The 25,304-nt window shown below is 35.4% G+C and overlaps 1 protein-coding gene across 3 annotated transcripts in view; it reads right to left on the bottom strand.

The window, feature by feature from the left end:
* Window positions 1-25,304, bottom strand: part of LOC149075022 (MPN domain-containing protein) — a 35,703-nt gene that overhangs the window by 8,573 nt on the left and 1,826 nt on the right. The window contains exons 2-9 of one of the 3 annotated variants that reach the window (XM_089246036.1): window positions 21,593-21,846; window positions 17,246-17,392; window positions 14,329-14,418; window positions 12,171-12,254; window positions 9,257-9,351; window positions 8,582-8,607; window positions 8,343-8,451; window positions 6,141-6,237 (exon numbers count right to left, since the gene is read on the bottom strand). In XM_089246036.1, the coding sequence (XP_089102162.1) occupies window positions 6,141-6,237; window positions 8,343-8,451; window positions 8,582-8,607; window positions 9,257-9,351; window positions 12,171-12,254; window positions 14,329-14,418; window positions 17,246-17,392; window positions 21,593-21,846 (902 nt within the window). The remainder of the gene's footprint in view (window positions 1-6,140; window positions 6,238-8,342; window positions 8,452-8,581; window positions 8,608-9,256; window positions 9,352-12,170; window positions 12,255-14,328; window positions 14,419-17,245; window positions 17,393-21,592; window positions 21,847-25,304) is intronic. The other 2 variants (XM_089246037.1, XM_089246038.1) reach the window with 2 other exon arrangements.

Genomic DNA, 25,304 nt, shown 5'->3' with positions numbered 1-25,304 from the left:
AATCTACGACGTACATCAAAGAAAAATTACTCCTACTACAGAACCTGGAAGAACTTTAAGAAAAAGTGCAGAAAATGCTATTGTGGGAATTTTTACCACAGAACATTTCCAGTCAGCCAAGGGCTTGTTGTAGAACAATACAAAATATTCTGCTTTAGGGATTTGGGGTGTTAGTTTAACTACCCACAAATTAGGGAAGGTTTTCTCATTGACTCTTTGGCATTCCTAATAAAGTTGGAAAGTAAAGATTTTTTTTTAAAGAATATTTCATAATTTCATTGAGGGTGGTCAATGATGTTATCATCATTCTACCCTCCCCCCCTTTATCATCAAATTCGCAAATTCAACCCCCCCCTCCCTTGATGCTGACGTAATACTTGAATGGACTATTGGTGAAGTGTTTGATGCATGACAATGCATGTCCACCATACTGTTAAAACTAATAAACATTTGTGTTCCAAGATGCCAGAACACCCTACTTACAGCCAGATTTTTCCCCTTTCTATGATGATCTGGACTGATTAACGATACTTTATAAGATATTATCATATTATTAAACTGATTGCATAAAAAAGGGAAGGAAGTCATATAGAAAATTTTCCTACTTAGTCAACCTCCCCCCCTCCACATCTGTGTAAATAAATAGCAAAAAAATAAAGAGCAAATTTTCATCATGTATAACAAATAATAGTATTGTTTGATCTACTTAATATTGGAATATGAAGAGCTAACAATATTTCATACACTTTTAAAAAAATATAGATTTTTCATCTCTGACGTAAAATTATTGTTGCTCACTAAAGTGAAACAGATCTCTACAGGGTGATTCAAATTCTTTGTCCATAGGATTATCTCTGCAACTGTGGACTTCAGAAGTTTGCTTCGAATCTCAAAAAGTTTTCAAGTGATATGCAGTTTCTTAAAATCCCATAAATTCTTTTAGAGATCATATACATAAAAACAAAAAAAAACTAACTTTTTATATAATTGTCATTGTGACTAAAAGATCAACTACTGCCCCTGTGTGCCAAAACTTAAAATTAGTGAAATATAGAACCGGCTTTAAAAAGCCATTTGCAAAAAGCTCCATATTTTTAAATCTAATATTCATCTAGACATTAAAGATGAAAAACTACAATGTTTTGGCAACTTATCGCTTTGTTGGTAAGTTTATAGGCCTATTGGTTTGAGAATCTCAATAGTTAGGTACCGTACACAAATTAATTGACCTCAACTATCAGTTATTTTATTTAGATTACTTTAAAGTGTAAAGTGAAACTGTCTTTAACAGAACTGAGCGAATAAGGCTGTTATTGGGAGGTTACCATTATTAGAAGGATCTGTATTTCTGAAACCAGGGCTGCAACTACATACTTTGTCACCCGGGGCAAGCTGGAATTTTGGCATTCCTTGCATGTAGAGGAAGCAGTTAAAGGATGCATTCGACGCCCCTCCTGGTTCAGCGCCCGGGGCACCAGACCGGCCTGCTCCCCCTAGTTGCAGCCCTATCTGAAACTATAAATTTTTTTAATTGCTTGTAGAATTATAAAAACTCATGTTATAATTAATTAGAAGAAGCTGTTTTGCCACACATTTATTTTGCATTGAAAAAAAATATGTGAATTTTTTCATGAAGAACATTATTTGTGATTTTTTTATTGTTAATTTCATTCAAAAAGCTCATGAAAAAAATTCATACAACTCCACCATAACCCTCGTATCCAGAGACATGCTTTTTTCCCATCAGATTCATTCTCCAATGTGATCAACTATTTTTTTTTTTTATCCAGGGCAGTATTTTCAATTAGCGCTTACCCAGGCACCCTTGGTAAAAAACAGCATAGAAAACAAAGACTCTGGTCTATGACATAGACCATCCATTTTGAAAACCATTGATGTAGGAAAGCAAACCATAGTTATATTTATGTTTGAAGGACTCAAGAAAAGAAAAACTTTAAAGCAGATCTGTAGGATTATTTTTATGTGATAATGCATAATTTTTCTTTCATTTTTATCTCCAAAAATGACCATTATTCAGAAATCATTGTTCAGAGATTAACCTTAATGTTAAGGTCAACTTCTTTAATGGGATGGGTTCTGTTCCAAGAAAATGTGTGGCTGTTGTTCGGAGGTGCCAGTTATGAGAGATTTTACTGTATTTAAAAGATAAATGCTTTCAATGCTCACTGCTTCAGATACTTAAGTTTTTGAATATTGCATCTATAATCATTATTGCAATCCTGACTCATGGAGATTTTTGGAGATATATATTATGAATTACTTTTTGCAAAGCATTTTTGACCATGTCGATATTAGAGTTATAGTCCCCACCCCAAACTGTAATAGCACATTGTATAATTGACAGAACTTCGGCAAAATATATTGTTCTAAGAAAGATCAGGGAAATGATATTTTTCAGTGAGTAGATTCTAATATTGATGAATTTAGTTTATTACTTAGGGATCATTCAAGTATTACGTAAGCAGATTTTTTGCCATTTTTGACCCCCTCTCCCCCTTGTCAGCCAAAGTCAGCAGAACATTGACCCCCCTCTCCCTTGTCAGCAACTTAGAATATTTCACATCTTCAAAAAGGGATGGTTGATAACATAAGCAACCTTCAAACCCCCTCCCCCCTTGTCATCAAAAGTCAGCAAATCCAAACCCCTCCCCCCTTGATGCTGACGTAATACTTGAATGACCCCTTATTGCCATTGCTTGGGATTTCCACACATTTAAGGTTTTTATTAATAGTAATACCCAAACAGTTAAATTCGTTGGTTTCTCATATCAACTACAACATTCTCTAAGGCAATATTTTATATGATATTGGATTTTGATAAGCTCTACATTATCATTAGTGTACAACTGGAAATAAATAAATTGTTTTTTTTTAAGATTTATGGTTAGCTAATTACATTTCAACCAATTTGAAATCACCAAGATATCATATTCAGCTTTATTTTTGAGAGTTGATTGGTATTGATCTGAGATAACTATTGCTGTGTCATTGACGTAACTAATGATGTTCTTATTGCAAATATTAATATTAATTGTAAATATTGAATACTATTTACATAGATTAGAAATAAAATGGGACTGAGTACAGATCCTTGAGGGGCCCCACGAATAATTTCCTTAAATGAACCGGTATGATTATCAATTTTATTTCCTTGCTTTCTATGAGTGAGATAACTTTTAAACCAATTAAACTGAAGAGCCAAAAAAACTGGTACAGGCATGCGTATGCAAATAAAGAGATATGGAACCAATCAGAGTACGGCGCTGCGGTCGGCAACGCCTATGTAACACAACAAGTGTCTGGCATAGTTGTTAGATCGGTTACTGCTGCTACAATGGCAGGTTATCGAGATTTAAGTGAGTTTGAACGTGGTGTTATAGTCGGCGCACGAGAGATGGGACATAGCATCTCTGAGGTAGTGATGAAATTTGGATTTTCACATACAACCATTTCATGAGTGTACCGTGAATATCGAGAATCCGGTAAAAAATTAAATCTACGACATCGCTGCGGCCGGAAAAAGATCACGCAAGAACAGGACCAACGATGACTGACGAGAATCATTAAACGTTACAGACGTGCAACCCTTCCGCAAATTGCTGCAGATTTCAATACTGGGCCATCAACAAGTGTCAGCGTGCGAACCATTCAATGAAACATCATCGATATGGGCTTTCGGAGCCGAAGGCCCACTCGTGTACCCTTGATGACTGCACGACACAAAGCTTTACTCCTCGCCTGGGCCAGACAACACCGACATTGGACTGTTGAGGACTGGAAACACGTTGCCTGGTCTGACGAGTCTCGGTTCCAATTGCTTCGAGCTGATGGACGTGTACGGGTATGGAGACAACCTCATGAATCCATGGACCCTACATGTCAACAGGGGACTGTTCAAGCTGGTAGAGGCTCTGTGATGGTATGGGGTGTGTGCAGTTGGCGTGATATGGGACCCCTGACAGATACGTAAGCATCCTGTCTGATCACCTGCACCCATTCATGTCCATTGTGCATTCCGATGGACTTGGACAATTTCAGCAGGACAATGTGACACCCCACACGTCCAGAATTGCTACAAAGTGGCTCCAGGAACACTCTTCTGACTTTAGACACTTCCGCTGGCCATCTAAATCCCCAGACATGAACATTATTGAACATATCTGGGATGCCTTGCAACGTGCTGTTCAGAAGAGATCTCCACCCCCTCTTATTCCTACCGATTTATGGACAGCCCTGCAGGATTCATGGTGTCAATTACCTCCAGCACTACTTCAGACATTAGTCGAGTCCATGCCATGTCGTGTTGCAGACTTCTGCGTGCTCGCGGGGGCCCTACGCGATATTAGGCAGGTTACCAGTTTTTTTGACTCTTCAGTGTATAAGCAAAATTTCCCTAATTTCGGATTTATATATTTTTTCTAAGAGTATATTATGATTGACACTGTCAAATGCTTTGCGTAAATTCAGAAAAACTGCAATAGGTTTTTTATTGTTATTAATATATATATATATATATATATATATATACTCAGAAAGTTTCAAAATTGTCATTTCGGTAATTCTATTTTCAAGGAAGCCAAATTGATTTTCAACGAAGTATGCTTTAGAGTTAAGGAAGTTCATTACTTTATATACTTTATATTTAACTGCTTTTTCTATTATTTTGGATATGATCTGTAGAATTGATATTGGACAATAGTTATTATATTCATTTATGTATCCAGATTTATGTATAAGCTTAACAATAGTATATTTCAATTTATCAATAAACACACCATCTTTTAAATGAAGTATATATCATGTGAGATAAAAATTTTAGATGATATTTACTGATAATTTTTAATATTTTGGCATTTATGCCATTGTATCCAGTAACTCTGTTATTATTCAAATTCATAACTATGTTTTTTATATACTGATCTTCGATATGAGTAATTGATATAGAGTTCTTCTGCATTGTTTGTTTCATTTTGTTCAATTCTAGCTACACTGATGATTCATTCATTTCCTCAGTTATTACTTCAATAGGTTTACTGACAGGTTTCTTTGTAGATCCTGTGTTTTTGTTTATTAAGGTATTTATAATTTTCCATTGTTTTATTTATCATTGCAGTTACAGAATTTATTGAAAAAATATTTTCTTTGGTTATCTTGATTTTTTTTTCATTATTTTGACATAATTTTTAAATTCCATCTCTAACTCCTTATTTTCATTATTTAATTTGAATCTATTGTGCAGGCCTACTTTGGCGTCAATCATATATATTTTAATTAAATTTCAATTTTTCACAGAACTTTTACATTTTGAATCTTAGTTTTAACAATTTGCGAACCACACCCTCAATTGTTGGCGATACATGCTGAAAAGTCAAAAATATCTTGATACATGCTGAATTTAAAAATATGAATTTTTTTTTGTAAATGACTTTCACAATATGATCTACATTAGACTTATATGTGGTTCCATGTAACCTAGCACTGGGACCAGATGTCTATTGTACTATCCCCTTACCAAAAAAAGTCCTAAGTAGAGATCTGTAGCTGGAGCAAAGTTCAGAAAAGATCCAATAGGAATGTCTTGAAGCTCCCAGGATTCAATCAAAGGAAGACCCAAGTGCTCAAACCCGTGCAGAGTACATTTCACATTCACAAAATGATCTACATTTCATTAATTGGAAGTTTTGGCACACAGGAGCTGTATAAAATGTCTTTTTTTATGTATAAGACCCCTCAAAAAAATTATGACATTTTAAGAAACTGTACATCATTTGAAAACTTTTCGTAATTGGAAGCATACTTCTGAAGTCAATGCTTACAGAAATAGCGATTCCAGTGCCATCTTAATGCATGGGCCCTACCGGCTGGGGCCTCAAGAGAAGAGAGGCCTCACAAAAATGAGATCCGGTTGAAATTTTCTAAGATTTACCAGGTTGGGCCCATAATACTCTTAAGACGGCCCTGAGCAATCGTATGAACAAACAATTTTAATTCCCCTGTGTGGCAATAATCAAGAGAAATGTATCGTTAAATTCCTAATCAGGGAATATAGTTCTAATTACCCACTACATGTGACAAACTATGAAAGAACTTAACACTGAAACAAAATGGGATGTACTTACTATGAGAAGAAGACAGTTAGTAGCAATGGTGACTGTAAAAGGTTGAATACGATCCAAAGCACTGAATGGTGTGCACTTGACAAGTGTGTTGATATCACTAAAATCATACATTAAGTAAGAAAAATTTAAGTATCAAATATTTAATTATATATTTAATAAACTGATCAATTAAGATTTAACCATATTTAATTGATCAGTTTTTCCAGCACGTTATCTAGTGAATTTTTTTTTTCAAACTACTAGGCTGTAGTGTGTTTGCACTCAACATTTTCTCAACTCTATTGATTGGAATCATCAAATGTTTTTGTATCGTAGAGCTGATATCTTAGAGACTTTTTTAGATTTCAATCCATTCTTATGTATTGGCTTGGCATGGATGGAACTGCCTTATTGGGGTTGTTCACTGAATATGGTTGACTGATGGAGTCATCAGTACTACAAAGATCAGTAGCAACAAGACTGAAGGAATATGAGAGGGAAGCTGTAGACAGGACAAGCAGAGAAGTCTGTGGTGATTAAGTATGTGTGCATCAATGATCATGTAATAAAATTCAAGGAGTCAGGCAAGTTGATGTTGCTGGCAAGCAAAGATGATTTATTCCCTTGTTTATATAGGGCAGTGATAGAGGAAAGCAAACCATCCAAACTGTTTTAACAGAAGAGAGGAGGCCATCAAGTTAATTTAGAGTATGGATTCTTGCATTACGGAGCGTGAAACCTGCACCTAATCCGTTCGAAAGATAAGAGCAAATTGATGAAATCAGCCAATCAGTTAGTCCTATCTGCTGACCAACAGGAGCATTCCCTTCCGACAATGAACTCCATCAATGTAACTGACTTCACATTTTCCTTGTATAGTCAAAAATAATTGTAGTGTCAAAAATAATTGTATAGCCCTCCAATTAATTTTATTTATTTTCTTGCTTATTTGTTGTTTGAAATTATATATTTATAAAGATAAGATTTTGTTTATTTATAGGTGTTTACTCAGGAATTGAAAAGCCAGGTGCTTCAAATCAACTGTTTTAGGGGACTTCAACAAGTATAGAATATCAAAGGAAAATGAAATTGAAGTATGATCTAAAAGAAAACTTCATTCTATCTATAGATTGGTACATTTCGCAAGGCACATATTTGATGAGTCAGTAGCTTTTTTCATTTGCCTTTGATATAAATTCTTTGATTTGAAGCGCAACTGGCTTTTCAACTCCTGAATGAACACCTATAAATAAACAAAATCTCATCCTAATTAATAAATAATAACTAATAAAGGTACTAAGAAAGGTATAAAAGAAAGCCACACAAAGGTATATGATATCATAGAAAGAATTAAATGTTTAAAATGGGAATGGGATGGACATACTGCAAAAAGACAAGACAACAGATGGACCACAAGTATTCTGGATTGGTACCCCATGGTGTTAAACATTGGAGAAGGCATCCCCAAACAAGTTGAATCGATGAGATCCAAAAAGTGGCTGAACTCAACTAGAAGGCAAAGGCCTCAGACTGAGTAAAACTGAAAAAATTCAGAGACCTTCATCTAGCAGTGAATTGAAAATGGATGGTGAAACAAGAAAATAAATTAAATTACTTAAAAGACTATACACTTAATTCCACTGTACAAGAAAAACAAGTTCGATTACATCAACTAAAAACATTCAGCAGCAAACAGTGACCAACGCCGCAAGCTCCATCCAAGCCAAGGCAATGAATAAATATGAGCTGAGATCTCAAAAGTCTCAACATTCCTGCACTCAAGATTCAAATGTATTTCCTGATGATTTCAGGATTCTGGAGTTGGGGTAACTTGAGTGCAAATTCCAATCTTGCTCGGTGCACTCTTTGAATGACAACTTTATGTAGGCAGATTTCTAACTAGTGATACATATACTCCAACGTCTTCAAGAGGTATAAGATTCTGGGGTTGCAGAAAAATAATGATTAAATAGTGAAGTAAAAATTAATATGCTCTATAAAGAGCGATATGTAGAGGAATTTTTTTGTATCTTAAGTGCTCTCAGAAATTGATATTACTTTGAGTTACATAAAGTCAACAGTAGAAAGAGATAAGAAATTCACACATATATTTCCAGGGATTACTTGAATATAAAAAACATATATATTGCCTTATTTATGCACATGTTATGCTACGCATATGCTAACAACCTTTCACTATACAAAAATGTGAAAAAGACCTACTGTGAAAAAGACCGGTTTCCAAGCACACTATGAGGTACGATGACTTTCTTGTGTTGTGCAGACCTGGATATCATTTTTGGTACAGGTGGTGGTGGAGGAGGAGGTGGAGCTTTAAAGGAAAATTTTTCAGTCTTACAAAAAAAACAACAACAAAAAACAAAGCCAAGAGAAAGACCAACTGCAGTAAGTTTGTGTTTCCATTACGATAACAATAACAAAAGAGGAATTAGAAAACATACCTAGAGTCCACAGCTTCGGTTCAACACTGAAAAATAAAATGTGAATTTTAACGTAAGAATAAATAAACTTCGAGTGAACAACAAAAACAGCAATTATATAAAGTACTTGAGCAGCTACCAGGGCTTGGCAAATCCTAGGTGCAAGGTTGCCATGGTGACTAAAACAGCGGCAACTGCACCTAAAATTTTATACGCGTCATAAATTAAATTGGAGTCTAAGGGCAATACAGAATTTTTATGAATAATGCCAGTGTGTCTACCAACACAAAAAAACTTTCACTAAGTTCTGGCAAAGTTAAAAAGAAACACATTATTTTGACAGCATTTATATAAAATAAAAAGTCTGACTTCTAAGAAATTTCGCTGGCAGTTAAATTATTATTTTTCAATTTGTCAAGATTCTTATAGCATGTCTTAGTGAGGATTAATTAATCTAGTGTCTTATTGAGTTGTGTTAATTTTACAATCGCGCGATTAACTTTTTACATAAAAACAATAATTCTTTTGTCTACTAGCATTTCCAAAAAGAATCTGATTGAATTAATTTAAAGAAAAGCTTAATTGTATTAATATTAATTTTCAATCCTGCTGTGGCAGTTTCGTGCATGTGATAAGAGCTAATTATACTGTGACACCAGTTCAAAGTTTATTCAACCAAACAAAAAAATAACTCACTATTTCTTTTCCACTACTGGAGCAGGCTCTGGATGAACTTGATGAGTTTGATGAGTAACTTTAGTGTTTATTCCACTGGTACCGGGAACTGCGAGCTATGAAAAGAACGTTGAGACAATATTAGTTTGGCATCATCACTTGGACACAGAATTAATTTCTCAAATACTTAAATCGCTGGGGATCATGTTCTACTTATTTTACTTCTTATAATTTCAGTTCCATTAATGTAATTTACACAAAAATTTACACGTATGAATACTTATGTGTAGCACTTGTACACGAATATGGAAATGGTGTATACTATACTTTCTTTCAAAGCGACACAACACAGGCCTATCGCCATTTGCAATATACTACCTACTGAGTTGCGCAGGAAGTGTAAGTGTGTGTACCTAACAGTTTGAGTGCATATCTAGTGCTGTCTGATTTTTTGGTGCTGCCATCTATTATTTTAGAAGTGAAGTGTAATGATTGAATATTTGTACCCTTTGTAGGCCTGTTTCTCTCTGTGGTGAGACTTTTTAACAGAAAGATCAGCTCGCCTTTGCACCTTGAAGTTGGAACCATAGAAAACTAACTTCAGCCAACTGAATTTCTCTTGAACGAGAGGACCAATATGATGTAATGTAGGCTCTTTTGATAGCTGTTGCAAGTTTTTGATAAACTTGCCCAATTGTAACTAGAAGGGTGTTCGCTGAATTGGCGATTAAAAATTTTTGGCAACAATTCGATTTTGAACTTTGACAATCTTTCAGCACTTGTAGCTTGCCATTAAATCCAGATTCAATGAAAATGTCACCTTATATGAATTTTTCTGCTGTTTCCAAATATGTGCTTAATTTATGTATAGATCTTTCAGAAACTGCACAAAGTAGTGTTTTTTCAGACATGACACATTTTACTTCTATATAATCCATTTTCTACTATAACTTAAAAACGGTTAGAGATAGGACAAGTTTGCTATGGTGTTTTATGTTCCACTTGAGTTCATCTATCACCCATTTTCATTTGGCAGATTATTCGCAATTCACCCTGTATAGTGAATTTAAATTTCAGAACTGCATTTTTGCACCCATACCAGATGCAACTCACTCAAGAAATGAAGTTAAACACACTCAACTGATATTCATTGAGAAATATACCTAACAATTAGTGCACAGCTTCAGAAAGGTTTGGGTTTGCAGCCTATACCATACATGCTCTATGCTTGGCCCCCTGAATCATCTGATGTGGCCCATGACAAATAACCAAAAAACTCAAGTGACTCATCGCACATTTCCAGATTACTGAATTTCAATGCCACACATCCGATCATTTAAGCTGCCAGCAGCCCATATCTAGATCATTTAAGCTGCCAACAGCACAAACCCAGATCATCCAAGCGACCTCAAGCACATTTCTAAGTCACTCGAGCAACACTAGACACACCTCCTGTACACTTAAGCAACACTGGACACACCTCCTGTACACTTAAGCGACACTGGGCACACCTCCTGTACACTTAAGTGACTCTGTTCATTTGCAGATTACTAAAGTGGCTCTGTTCATTTGCAGATTACTAAAGTGGCTCTGTTCATTTGCAGATTACTAAAGTGGCTCTGTTCATTTGCAGATTACTAAAGTGGCTCTGTTCATTTGCAGATTACTCAAGTAGCTTGCAGAGCGCTTTCAGATCCCTTGAGCGGCTCCACAACACATTTACAGTTCCGTTAACTGGCCTGCTGTATTTTCATAGATCACTTAAGTGGGTCCTCGAAATTACAAGACCACTTAAATTGTCAACGTAACATTTTCAGACCACTAAAGTGTCACATGATACACTTTAAAATCACTTGAGTGACTCACTGCACATTTCCAGACAACTCAAGTAGCGTGTGATGCATTTTCATATCATCTGAGTGGCCTGAGACACATTTCCAGATCAGACAAGTGGCCTGCGATGAAGTCGAATGAAGTTGTCTACATTCCCCTAGAGGTTGAGCACCCTTGCCCAAAAGAGTATAAAGAGAGAGTTTTATGAGTGTTTTGCAAGATGAGGAAAATTTTAAACAAATTTTGGCTTGATAAATGAGCGATGATTCACATTACAAGCAAAAATTTTGTGCTATATTTACTCATTTTCATGTGATCACAACTGAACCGACTATTCTTTGCTTTCCCCTACCCATGTACTACTACCAAACCACAGATATAGCTCGTAAACATTCCTCAGAGGAATTTCCATCATACTTACCATTAGACTGTGAGTAATCTTCTCCCATGCAGTACTTAGTAGTATCTAGTAGGTATTGACCAAACAGAACAAATTTCAATATTGTGCACAGCCTCAATATCATCAATAAAGAATGGGATGGGGGCCACCAAGAGAACCCTCAATTCTGCGTGGAAAAAACTCTGGGCTAATTGCATTATTTGACTTTTAGGAGAAGTCACCAGTGTTCAAAGAGGCGATAGACCTGAGTTGTGCTCGGTTTGAAAAAAAAAAAAAAAGTGTTCAAAGAGACTCGGTCCTGAGGTAGATCATGAAACTGGAGGCGAATGAGGATGAAGATGAAACCAATAAACTTTGATTGCGTGCAACAAGAGCTGTTGGATGGGATCTCGTCTGAGGAAGAAGAAGAGAGAAACAAGGAGGAATCCTTTACTCTAAATGAGATTAAAGAGATGTGAGCAGAAGTGCAAAAGTTTGTTGAAGAGAAACCACCCCAATAAAGCAAATTATCAACATGTAATTTAGCAGATTGCTCATCATACTATCTATTAGCGATGGGAGCATCAGGGTAAAAAATGTGAAACTGAGGAAGAATTAATAATAATGTCAATAAACCAAAAGTAAAAAACAAATATTTCCACCTACTAACAACACTTTCAACTATACAATCATGGAGAGCGGTCCAAGATAGACAATACTTACAGCTTCAGCTGCTTCTGCAGCTTGTTTGTTTTTCTTGAACCACAAATTCTTATAAGTGTCCAGCTTTTTACCCTTGTAACGGATCTGATTTTTAAAAAAATCAAAAATGCAAGTTAGAAGCAAACAAGTTAAAAAATGAAAATTTATCGGCATGATCTTTGGCATAAATCTGTCATCAATAAAAATCACAGAAATTAAATTCCTACAAATCAGATTGAACATCATAATTTTCACAAATTGCAATTTCAAAGTCTGATAAAGTAATAGTTTCATCAAGAATACAGTGAAACCTCTCTAGACAGGCCACTAGATATCCAATGAGATTTTGGCTTGCAGAGGGGAGGACTGTTGAATGAAGGTGGTGGTAGATGGGGAAAATATAAAGCATGGGCTTTTTTAAACCTCCTAGTATCCCGCTTTCTATAGTTTTCTGTTCACGCTGATGGTTATTCGTTTATGAAGATGTTTTACACCCTTTTAATTGACTAACTTTCATTTCTGATTTTCTGCCCTCTTATGATAGTATAAGTCTATATTTTTACAAATACTGAAAAGCAAGATCAATAAATTGTCAAATAGACCTAACTACTTCCTAAGTAAGTGTAAAACTCTGTTTCTTGACAATTTATACCTTTTTCCGACGTCATCTCATCAGTTACACTGACTTTTCTACACTCTAAAATGCCATAAACATTGGTCCCATGAAAGCCTTGGGCTTCTTCTGTAGTATAAATCACATTATCAGAACTCAAAACATACTGAACAGTTTGTTTGCATTCGTTTCAAAGCAATGTCATTTAAAGTGAGTAACTGAAACTGAATAAGGATTTCACACCCTTTAAAAAGGAATTTTTTTTTTTTCGTGAATTAATGCAGCTGCATCGTCTATAATCTTTCTTTCAAATGGAACACAACTTCAGTCTATCGCCATGGGCAATTTTACTACCAGAAATATAGGCATATGCCTAACAGTGTGAGTGTATATCCAGTGTTGTAAGTGAATTTTTAGTGCTCCCATCTATATTTAAATTGTGAGTTAAGTGCAATGATTGATATTTATACTAGTGTAGGGCTGTTGCTCTCTGTGGCGAGACTTTTTTTAACAGGATGATCATTTCACATTCGAGCTTCAAAGTTGGGAACCACAGAAAATCAACTTCTAATTACCACTGTGCCGCCAATGGGGGTTCAAACCCAAATCATTCATAACTGATGTTACAGAACAATTCAATAAAAGTTTAGTTTCAGTTTTTGCAATTATCTCTTGAAAGTGTTTCTTTCAACTCTTAACAGGGTTCCCAGCAAAAAATCTGCTTGACAGAGATAGACAGCTTTTTCTCAGCCCAATATATCAAGGAAACAAATTTTTCCTTAATTCACTTGATCATTTCCTCTGACCAAAAAACTCCTGAAAAATAAATATAATTTAAAATCTTAACCTTTTCCAAATGTTTTTCGAGACCGCATTTTTTTTCTCTTCACTAAATTTTCTCAACTTTTATCAAATATCTTACATTCTTCCCTGACTTTGTAAATTTTTGCATATTTTCCTGTCTTTTGAAAAATATTTTACATATTTCCCTGTCTTTTGAAAAATATTTTGCATATTCCCCTGACTTTCGTAAAATATTTTGCACTTTTCCCCCCCAATCATTTTTCCTTTCCCAGACTTTCCACATTGCTGGGAACCCTGTTATATTTGTGGAAAAAGTGACCATGGACAAAAGACTGATCAACAACTGTTTTCAGAGATGTCCAAAGATTGGAGATGTTTGAATGTGATGTGTCTCCAGAGACATTGTTTGCCTAGAGGAAAACTGGTCAAGAAGCGAGGGTTGGTTGTCAAATAGAGGTGGTCGCCAATGGAGGTTTCACTGTATCTGCTGAATAAAATTTCTAAAGGAAACAGGTGAGGCTTAAGAGAAACATCAAAATTAGAATTCAAGACAGTTAAGAGATTTTCAAGACAAGTATTAGAAATTGCAGACATCCTCTACAAAGAGATTAACCATCCAGGCATAGAAATCCAGGAAAATTTAGTATCATAGGCTAGTAAGGTGAGAGTGAAGATGCAAGAACAAGGATCGATAGTGTACGCCCCAGAGCGTTTTCTTCTTAATAACTCTTTTTAAATACATGTATTCAATTTCCTACTCACAACAATAATATAAGGCTCCCTCTTATACAACCATTTATGAACCAGGGGGTGTATGACCTTCTCGTCCTTAAGCCCTTTTTTAGTCCTCTGCTAAGGATGAAAAAGAAATTTTACTTGCAAAATTTTAATCCTTGAACAAACTGGTCCTGACTTTGGACCAAGTGCTGCTCCCTTCTTACACAGTTAGGTTAATTACTTAATATAAGAGCTATCTTACAAGTAAGGATTATTTGGTGTTTCCAAATTACAAGCATTCGTAACTTTGCACAAGAGCTGTCTGTACTGACATCACTTCCACACAAATAGATTACATTTTGAATCACATCAACAATGTGTGTGTGTGGGGAGGGGGGTTTCGTATCACATGATGGAGCTCTGTAAGAAGAACAAGCTGCTTCCACCAGAGAAATAAGATCTGTTATAGCAAGAAAGAAACCCAAAGAAGAAGTTACCCAAGAAATATAGCACCAGCAGAAATCATCATCAGATTTATGGAGTGTATGGTCCAAATTCCATGAATGATGGCAAAGTTTTGTGACTGTTTGAAGGATGCCAGGAGGCGGCGCAGGTTCATGGTGTCTAATGTGCACATACGAGATCATCAGTAGAGATACATACGTAAATTTTGCAAAACAAATTTTTGAATCCAAAATTTTGCCTCACAAAAACTAACACAATTTTTTTTCCAAGTTTAACTACAAGACTAAGTATAAAAGTACTTACCGTATTTACTCATGTATGAGCCAAGTTATATACATCTCAGTTTTTGGAAAGGAAAAACCCCTTTAGAACCATCCTGTTTTGGTGGCCCGGAAAGAAGGAGAGGGGGGCTTATATAGGAGTATAGACAGTAGTTGAAGCAAATACTTTGGTTGCCTTCATATTATCTTCCTTGCGATTTTGCTTTTCCTTTCTGTCACAACACTGTTGTAGATGCCAAAACATATTGCAGCATCCAGGCTATTAGTTGGACAATGGATGCTTTAAACAGCTGCCTTTGCAAAATTAGAGTAGCTGATATCAACAGAAGTCTGTTCATTGACTACTGAACATAGATGTATTATTATATTCATTTATGAGTCAACATCCCTTGGCACATCATTGAAAGAAAAATATATATTTCAATGAAACTTTCTAATAATAAAATTGGATTCTAAGTGTTGTTAATAAAGATGATGTAAGTGTTGTGATTGCTTCAGATGGACTGAAGACTTTGCTATTCTGGAGAGGTTGATTTGTTGTGTTGAATGCCCTGCGGGTAAAATAAATTTATTAAATCAACTACATATAGTGCCATGCTCATCTACGGCTGCTGTCTTCAACGTAATACTGTTTTCAAGAGAAGATTCCAAGTTTATAAACTCACTATACAAAACATGCATGATCGGATAGTTTGATTCATGAATTTTCAATTAGTTCCATAATTTTTGGAAAGAACTCAGAAAAAAAGTCAACTGCACCTTTATTTCGTATGAGCTAGAATTCAAAAGAATTCAGTTTGGCAAAATAAAGACCCATTTTTGATTTAAAATGTGTAAATTATCCCAATTCTGAAGAAAATTAATAAAAATATAATTTTTGCATTTATGCATCAAAATTGGCAAACTGCATCTATTACTGCATCTATTTTGTGGAAACGAAAATTATGTATCCCTAATCACCACCAATTCATTGCAGAAAGCCAGCCAGAGCTTAATTGATCACACATGTTCTTTCGGCTCTCCTTGACTAGTCACCCATTTGTGAACCTCAAAATTACTAATGGCATCTGGACCATGTCTTGACAAATTTAAAAAAAAATTTAGCCCAATTTCTTAGGAGCCAAGCATGGTATTTGGCTGCTCAAGAAAAATGGTTCTAAATAATGTTTTCTTTCACTTTTCCCATGTTAAACAATGTGGCGTAATGAAATCAGAAAATTTTGCGTGCGTGCGTGCGTGTGTGTCACCTTTTTTAGACTCAATTCAGAAACCACATTTAGAAAATTTTAGGGGCCACTATCATTTCTCCATGGCGACCTGGCACCTGGAATTTGTCTAGCCCTGATTTGGACCATACACTCAATAAAACTGGTGAAGAATATCTGCAATAATGGGCTGTACTAATAAGTGCTGAGCAGCTCGACTTTCTGAAATGTTCCTTTCATACAACAGGACACGTACTGCCAACATTATTCAAAATGGTAGCTGTTCATATTGAAGGCATGTCAGTGGACAGAGCACATGTACAAAATCTCAAACATGCACACAAAAATATACAGTGAAACCTTGCTACAACGATAGGTACTATAGCAATAAATCTCTCTACAATGATATTCTTTCACATCTTGTTTATAACTGCCATTGAGTTGATCCAATGTTAAAACCCTTTTTGCAACAATATACTTTACTATGACAAATCTCTCAATAACAATATTTTTTGAAAATTTTTTGGAACTGCTACAATTTTAATATCTTGCTTAAAATCCCCTTCAGTATATTGTCAAACACATGGTTAGTTTTTGTTCTTTTGAAGAAAATCTGGCAAACATCAGTGTTCTGCACCACCTGTCCCTGTAGAAAAATGTGAACAAAGTTGTCGTAATTTCTATTATGTATTTTTCTGGTGGTACTGATGAGTCTCATTTAGAAAAGATGTCAACAACAGCATAAATTTGATAGGCCTCTCAATATAATGATAATCCCTCTGCAATTTTTTCTAAATCTGTAGATTATCATTATGTCAAGATTTCACTGTGTAGCTAAAAGCTCCTTACTTAAAAAATAGCCCTTAAACTATGTTATAATAATATAAAACTATGCATGAAGAAAAAAAATTAATAAGATGAAAAAATTATAAACAAAGGAAAAAAGTACATATTTTTAATGATTTCATAAAGAAAACATAAATTTTGCAACTGATAATCTTGTGAGCTTACCGATGACCAGCCGCACCCAGATTTCTTATCTGGATTTAAGAGTTTCTTACAGTGAATCGCCCAAGAACTTGGCGAGGAAAATGTTTTCTGTGATTCTTGAGCTAAAATCTTTCCACCGGGTAACAGGTCTCCAATAAATTTGGCGCCCTATGAAACATAATGGAAAATATCAAGTTGAGAAACTTAGAAGTTGACATCTTTTATCCAGGGTACGTCGATTTAAATCATGATTAAAATCACTTTTTTTAAATCATGGATTAAATTTTTTTTCTTTGCATAACTTCAAAATGGTATTGAAGTAAAAGTAACCTGGTATGGTATGTATGTTATTTATATGTGATACAGTTCGTGATTAAAAGAAGTATAGATCTTTGGAGTAAATATAGACTTGAACTTAATCCTAGATCTACAGTGTAGAAAGAAAGCTGCTTGATTTCTAGATTTTGTGCATGAAAAAAATTGCAAAAAAATATCAGGGGAGGAACTTAGCTAAACTGCACTAAGTATTTTCAATGCATTACAATGTGGCACTGATTAAAAAAAAGAGGAATTATTTTTGAATAAAGCCTTAAATTCTATGCCCTAATCACTACTTTCAATTTTTACTTTTCATATTAAAATTTTGAGTTTGTTCATTTTTTTTACCAAAACTCATTAAATCTGTGAAAGAATAAAAATGTGCGAACTATCAAGCAACATCATGTAAGTCAGAAACACATTCACTGATTGCGCAAGAAACAAACTCTTGTCAATAGAAAGTTTTTTTATTTAGTTGATGCTAAATGGCCCTTTGGTTGTACATCAAATGAATTGAAAAACCTACAGCACATGTGTAATACCAAGTTGCCACCACGCATTCACTTTAATGGTAGAAAGGGATCCTCAGGAATAAAAGCACTTTTCTCTATAAGAAAATGTTAATCCATGAAATTAATTTGGGTTCAACAACTTTTGTGTCACATAAACACTGAATTTGTTCATATTTTTTTGCTTGCAGTTTGTTTGTATACAAGATATACAGAAAAACCATCTAATTTTGTAAATATACTGATTTTGGAAGAGCATATATGCTAAATGGTACCGTGTATGGTCGGTGATAACAATCAGCTATGGCTCGTAAATAACATAGCTGATTGCTGTTAATGACCATGCACTGTACCATTCAGCACATATGCTCGCCATGGGTTAAATATTCTATCTGTCACTATAGCTTAGATAGTGAGCACTCGACTGGCATTTGATGGACCCAGGTTCGAGTCCCGGTAGGGGCAGAGAGGAAAATTTTTCCAAAATCAGTATCTCTACAAAATTAGCCAGTTTTTTCTGTATACAGGGCTCCCACTCAAAAAATGAGAAAAAGTAGGAAAATGCAGGACTAAAAAGTAGGATGGGGGAGGGTAACCCCCTTAGACAACATAATAATAGCATAATGGAAAAAAATCCCTAAAAAAATTTTTTTTTTGCAAAAAAAAATTTTTTTTAATAATTAAATTTTTTTTTTAAATTTTGAATTAACTTTTTTTTCCCCTAGCACTATTTCAGTCAAGCTAAAACAAAATGACAAATGACATTGGTTACAAAAGCCAATTTTTGGCCAAAACAGTGCACTAGCAACCACAGATAATTCTTTGCTGTCTCTCCTCATATATATATTACATTCTTTTTTGGAGCCTTTCAAAGTGAAGAGCTTGTCAACTCTCTTCGACAAGGCACACCAAATTTCGAAGACATACTTTTTTAAGACGCTCCTTCGAGACCACTTTAAAAAGCACAATGCAAAATGTGTAAATTACAAGATCCGACGTATATAAGGCAAGGTGAACCAGATAGTTTTACTGTGTTGCTCATCATTTTTTTAATTTTTCTGTTTTGTTCACATTTTACTGTTCAATGCCAGTGTAATCATTTTTGACAAATGAAGCACTTCCATTTCTAGCTCTTTGCTGAGCATTGTAGATATTGTTTATGCCTGTTCATGCCTTAAAAATACAGAAGACAACTGAATGCTATTGGGTAGCATCAGAATCACCAAACCTAGAATAGGCCAATGTATCCAACTGCTTTGAAATGCAAACTGTTGTTTTACCTATTTGCACCATAATTTTGCATGATGAAAGTTACTGTCCAAAAGACCACAAAGTAATAAATACAAAATTATTTTTCCATCCAGACAGAAGTTTTTAATGACTACTATACTTGTTGAACACTCAAACTAAGCAAATGAAAAATTAATCAATCAAATGGTCCACATACCCCTCCCCCTCCTCTAAAATTACCTTAAAAATAATACAATTTCTGCTTTGGCAGAATCATTAATTGCATTCTCCAACATTTGTAACATTTGGCAATATATCAATAATTTCCTGCTCAATTAAAATCAATTACACAAATTTTGTCGATAGGATTTGGTAAAAAAAGTAGGAAAAGTAGGACAAAACTGAGAAAGTAGGACAAAAGTAGGACATTTTACCAAAAAGTAGGAAAAGTAGGACGAGTGGGAGATCTGTGTATATCTTGTATTAACAAGTGGAGACTACATCTTTCTCTAAATATAGTTCGTTTGTAGTTCATTGATTAATGCTGAATTAAATTTGAGAGATTAAGAGAAAACAGTAGTTAGGTGAAAAATTAAAATGTGCATTCTTAATGATTAACAAGATTTTTTTTAATTAATAAGCAGTCAGTTAATTAAAATAAAAAAATCTGATTATTTTTAAATCAGGATTTTTTCATACCCTGCTTTTATCATATGAAGTATTCAGACAGAACTTAGAATATATATCAGCGCAACATAACATTTTTTTTTAAATAAACAAATCCCAAAAACACAGGCATATATGCAAATACAAACATACACATAAGTACAAATACAAAAACACATAAATACATATACTTTATCACCCCAAAGGACTTAGAAAGTCCTTCCAGCAGGTCTAAAGGGAGTTATAAACACATATGGTTCAGACAACAGCTTATTATAATGATGAGACATGTTATATTGTATTTTTATTTATGTATTTACGATTATGATAAAATGTTAGATTACTCATTTTGGGAGGTTATATAATTAAATTACTTATTACTTATTGTGAATATCAGTTAGTACATTACAAACCATACATATACAATACGTGGACCTATCTACACTTACATGCACAATCAAAACCATACACATTTCTTTATAATTTTAAAAATTTTTCTCTATTTTTGTACATAGTGCAAAACTATTTTTATATCTGGTTGCAAAGTATTTGTTAAAATCATTTCATAATCAATATTTTTCAAAGTCAAATACTACATGATTCGTTTTTTCTAATGTCAATTTGATTTTCAGTATAAAATAGGTTTAAAACTTTAGTGGCTATGAAGGAAAAGCTCTTTTTATACAGTGTATACAGTATTAGGCTTTGGTACCTGGTATACTCAATTGTATCTACCTGTGATTTTATTTTGATTTTTCGTTAAATATTTTTCATTTACTTGTGAAAATTTTATCATTCTATATAAGTAGTTTTGTCTCAAAGATATAGTGTGGCACTGTATTTTTGTACTGTCTGTTGTTATTTGAGATCTTATTCTATTATACATGCTATATAATTTCCAAATATTGTCACAGTATGCTCCACCCCAGACACAAATTACATAATTAATGATTGAATAAATCCATGCATAAAATAAGTCTTTCAAAAATTTTTATCGATTAAGTTTTTCATTTTATATATGATTATTGCATATTTTCTGATTTTTTTGATTAAAATATCACAGTGTGAGTTCCATTTAAGGTCATGTTGTATTGTTATATCCAGATAATTGTACTCATGAACTTTTCTATTTCTTGGCAATAGCAATCACTATTATTTTGATAGCGACAGTGATTATGTATTTTTAGATGTATGTTTTCATTAAGATTCATGTTTTTGTTTTCATATAAATGTATTTTGTTTTTTGTGTGTTAAGTGTATGTTTTATTAGCCATATGTTAATTTTTGTTAGATCATCTTTTCTACTTTTTTTTATTAAATCGATTGTATTTATATCTTCTACATAAAGCACTGTGTTATCAGCAAAGGTTATCAACTTTCCATTTAATTTCAGATTGCATAAATCATTTATATAAATCAAAGTACTGTACTAGGGCCTAGTACAGATCCTTGAGGTACTCCTTTTTCTTCTCCTCTCGAAAGAAATTTTTTTCTGAATCACTACTGCTTGTTGCCGTTTATTATAGTATGACTCAAACCATTTAAGCATGTTTTGTCATATTGAATACATACCTTTTCTGAGTATTATAAATAATGCCATAGAAATGACCTTGAAAACAGTCAAATCAAGTAACACTCAACATACCAAATAGTCAATGGTCAAGACTCCTTCACCAGTTTGTAAGATATTATCGCTCAGCAACATGTTCAAGGTAACACCCCTGCCGCTGAGCATACTTCTTCGCTTCTGCATGAGCTCCAAGGGATCCATTCCTTCACTACCCTCTTCCGTTTGCTCTTCTTCTTCCATTTCATCACCAGAATGTCCTCCTCCATCTTCATCTTCCGGGTGAGCCTCGGCTGGCGGTGGCGGCGGTGGTGGTGGAGCACCAAGGGCATCTGAACAGAAAAAAATAGAAAGAAAATGTTTTGAATCGCAAACATGGAAACTACCTGTTTTCAGAAAATAAGACTTTATTACTCAAAGTTAGACCTATTGAGGAAAAGAAAGTGCTTTGCTTGTTTGTAGTATTTTATGTAATTGTGCTGTCGTGCATGTGTGTGTATTGTGCTATACTCTCATCATGAGGATCCAGGTTAGAACCCTGTTTGTGGCAAGTAGTGGTTAGCTAAAGTCTGTTTTCTGCAGTTGTTCAACTTTGAGGTGCAAATGCAACCCAGTCTCCCATTTGAAAAACTCTCTGCAAAAACTCAGAGAGCAGGCAGACCATAAGTACGATACTTACATAACATGGAAATTCAAGCACTTGACATTTTCGCTTCAAAATATAAAAGGCAGAACAGGCAAGAACATGCATAACTTTGACAACATAAATAAGTGCCACGCATTGGCTCAGAATGCATATCCTAGGATGTACTAATTCATTAGAAATTCTATAGAGCAGGGCTTGACAAATCAAAAAAAAAAATTAGGTGTCAGCAAAATTTCATAATCCCTAAGCAATTTATTTTTCGCAAAATCAGTTTAAAATAGTGTACTTCTTTATTTGTCCAGGACTTAGGGACCCTTTTACATGCTAGCACAGACACTGGAATAATTTCGATAATTTTGCACTGTCCTTAACAACTTCAATTAAAATAATGCCAAAAACCTGAAAAACAGGATAAAGGGACAAATTTTCCAAAAAATTCTTCAAATGACACAAGAAAGGAGGATGTCTGGTAACCCCATATATGCTTGTTCTTTCAAACCGAGCGTATTTCAGGTCTATAGCAGTAAACTTTCCCATCTTCTTCTTATTGGTCGTAGTTCCTCGGCTGTACTTCTACTGCAATTTCAGGGAGAAATAACTGGGTTTAAACTCCCAAAAGAAGAAAACACTTTATTTCATTTATTATCCAAAACATCCCCACGTCTCTCCGGCACAAACTTTCACAACACTCTCACTTTTTTTAATGTCCCTTTTTTTCTCTTTTCTTTCTCTCGTGACTTCTGTTTCTCCCAGGCCTTCTCCCAACTCTTTTCTCCTGAACCTTACATGTCCCATCACGAAAAATAAATCTATCATTTTTTTAAATCATGATGCTGCTTCTTGTAGTATCGTGACCATACCATCCTTGGACGGCAAATAACGTTTGTACATCAAAGAGTTCATGGAGTGGTGGTCGCCACTGGCATAAGCGAAGGATGACCTTTCCATGTCTTGATTCCTGGGCACACCGCTGTTGGCGATCAAAGACTTAGCCAGTTGGCTTCTGGCTTTCTCAGTCTTCGGCTGCTGGTTTGGAGCTCTGTTGATTGCTTTGGCAAATGGACACAAAAACAATCGCCAGTCCCATTGCTTGGACGTTTCCTACCAAGACTGGAACCAGTTTGCTGCCGATCTCTTCCTATTGACAGGATGTCCACTGCCATATCATATCGAGTTCATCTTCTTGAGCTGCGTGGCCTTGTCCTCGTACATGGACTTATCCCAATTGGTCTTGTACATGTCTGAGAGGAGAGGTGCTACATTGACACCATTCTTGGCAACAACACCACCTTCTTCAGTGATTGCTCTCTGGGCGGATTCGTGCATCTTGTACTCGACGAGGGCAAACGTCTTCTTCACCACGCAGAGGCAGCATTTCATACAGTCACCCGGTATCTTAGATCCTCTATTGACGACTGTCACTTTGGCGACTTCACCGTGCTCTGACATAAACTGCAACATGGACTCGGGTGTCCCTTCCTCAGACGGCATGTTGCAGATCGATCATTTCAGTGCATCTGGTCTCCTTGAAAGCCAGTATGGGCATGATCCAGCACACTTTAGTACCTTCTCCGTTGACTTGGAGTTTGTTCGAGTTCTTGAGACAGTACCGGACAACCCTCCAGTCCTTGTTCAGGGTCTTGACCTTCATGAAGAATGAGGCCAACCTCAGACTGATATAGCCCTCCTTGTTCTTCCGAATGTGTTTCAGCAGGAAGTTGTTCTTTGTGATGTTGAAGTCAGTGAAGTAGCTCTCAACTTGGGCTATGATCCTCTCTTCTAGTTCTTTGTTAGGTATGTCAAAATCGCTGTTATTGCTGTCGTTGGACTTGGCCTTCTATCCATGATCGGCAGATGAGGTACACACAACATCCTTATGGTTTGGCTCATCGACTGGACTTAGAACTTGTAAATTTCCCAAGAGTGTGTCATATGCATCAGACATTAACATTTCATTTAGTAAGCGATTCGACACTACGCAAATAATCTACACATACCCGTGTTTGCTGTAGCTGATTTTCATTATGCATATTTTCAGAGGGGCTATCTCGCTTTCACCAAATGTGGACTTGATCATTATTCTCCTCCCTTCACCTTCATTGTTGTCTATCTCAACCAAATCCAATCTAACGACTGAGATCTGGGCTCTGGAATCGACTACACCTCTTATTGTCTGCTGACCACATTTCAAACTCACAGTCTGCGATGTGTCAATGTTCACACCAACACCATCTGCCGGCACCATGATATGTGCTGTTAGGACTGTGGTTTCTTCAATCATATCCTCCTCTTATGTTGGGACAGAGTTCGCCTGGCCCTGCTCAATGGCTCCTGCTGACCTCTTGTAATACAAAACCTTGCTATATGGCCTTCTGCTCCACACACACAACAAGTGACTGAGGCTCTCTCTCTCTGGTATTGGAACCCATCAGTGACTTAGGTGGGAAGGACTTACCCTGAAGTCTCTGGTTTGTGCTAACTTTCCATCTCAGACTTTGATGAACTGGTCTTGGGGTACTTGTTCTGTCATTAGGGAAGGGTGTCTTCAGAGTCCTCTTTACATCATCTATCTAGTTCTAAATCTATCTAGTTTCTCCGATAGCTCACTTGAAGAAACTATATCACAATATTTGTCCAGATAGTGTTCCTTAAAATCTGCTGGGACGAGTTCTTTCATTTGATCTGCGATGATTAAATCTCTGAATTACTCAAATGTCATCACCCCAAAGCCAACGTCCACCCATCGAAGTAGGTACACAACTCATAGTAGAAGTCTTTCCATGTGCCCTCTTGATTTTTGTGACATGAAGCAAACATCCGCCAAAACTTTTCTGGTGGGGGGGCTTTGAATCTTCTCAATAATAATTCTTTAACTTGATTATAGTCCTGTACCTTCTCTTCCGGCTCACGGGCAATTATCTGGTTTATTTCATAGGGAAGAAGTCTCAAGAGCTCAGTTAATCAATCTTCCCATGCCCCATAAGACAAGCTTGCCGCTCGAACAGCACCAGGTACAGACTTATGTCTTCTTTCATACTGAATTTTTGCATCATGTCCTGGAAATCCCTGCCGCACCCAGCCTAATTATACTCTCTTCTGGCTCATGTCTCGATTCTCAGTCTTTCGAGTTCATGTTCCATCTCC

This window comes from Pholcus phalangioides, unplaced genomic scaffold (genome assembly GCF_987345545.1).
Source record: "Pholcus phalangioides strain wild (caught in Gottingen) unplaced genomic scaffold, Ppha-v1.0 ptg000016l_1, whole genome shotgun sequence".
In the NCBI taxonomy this organism is placed as follows: domain Eukaryota; kingdom Metazoa; phylum Arthropoda; class Arachnida; order Araneae; family Pholcidae; genus Pholcus; species Pholcus phalangioides.
The sequence above is the reverse complement of the archived record's forward strand: the minus strand, read 5'-3'. Positions and strand labels throughout refer to the sequence as shown.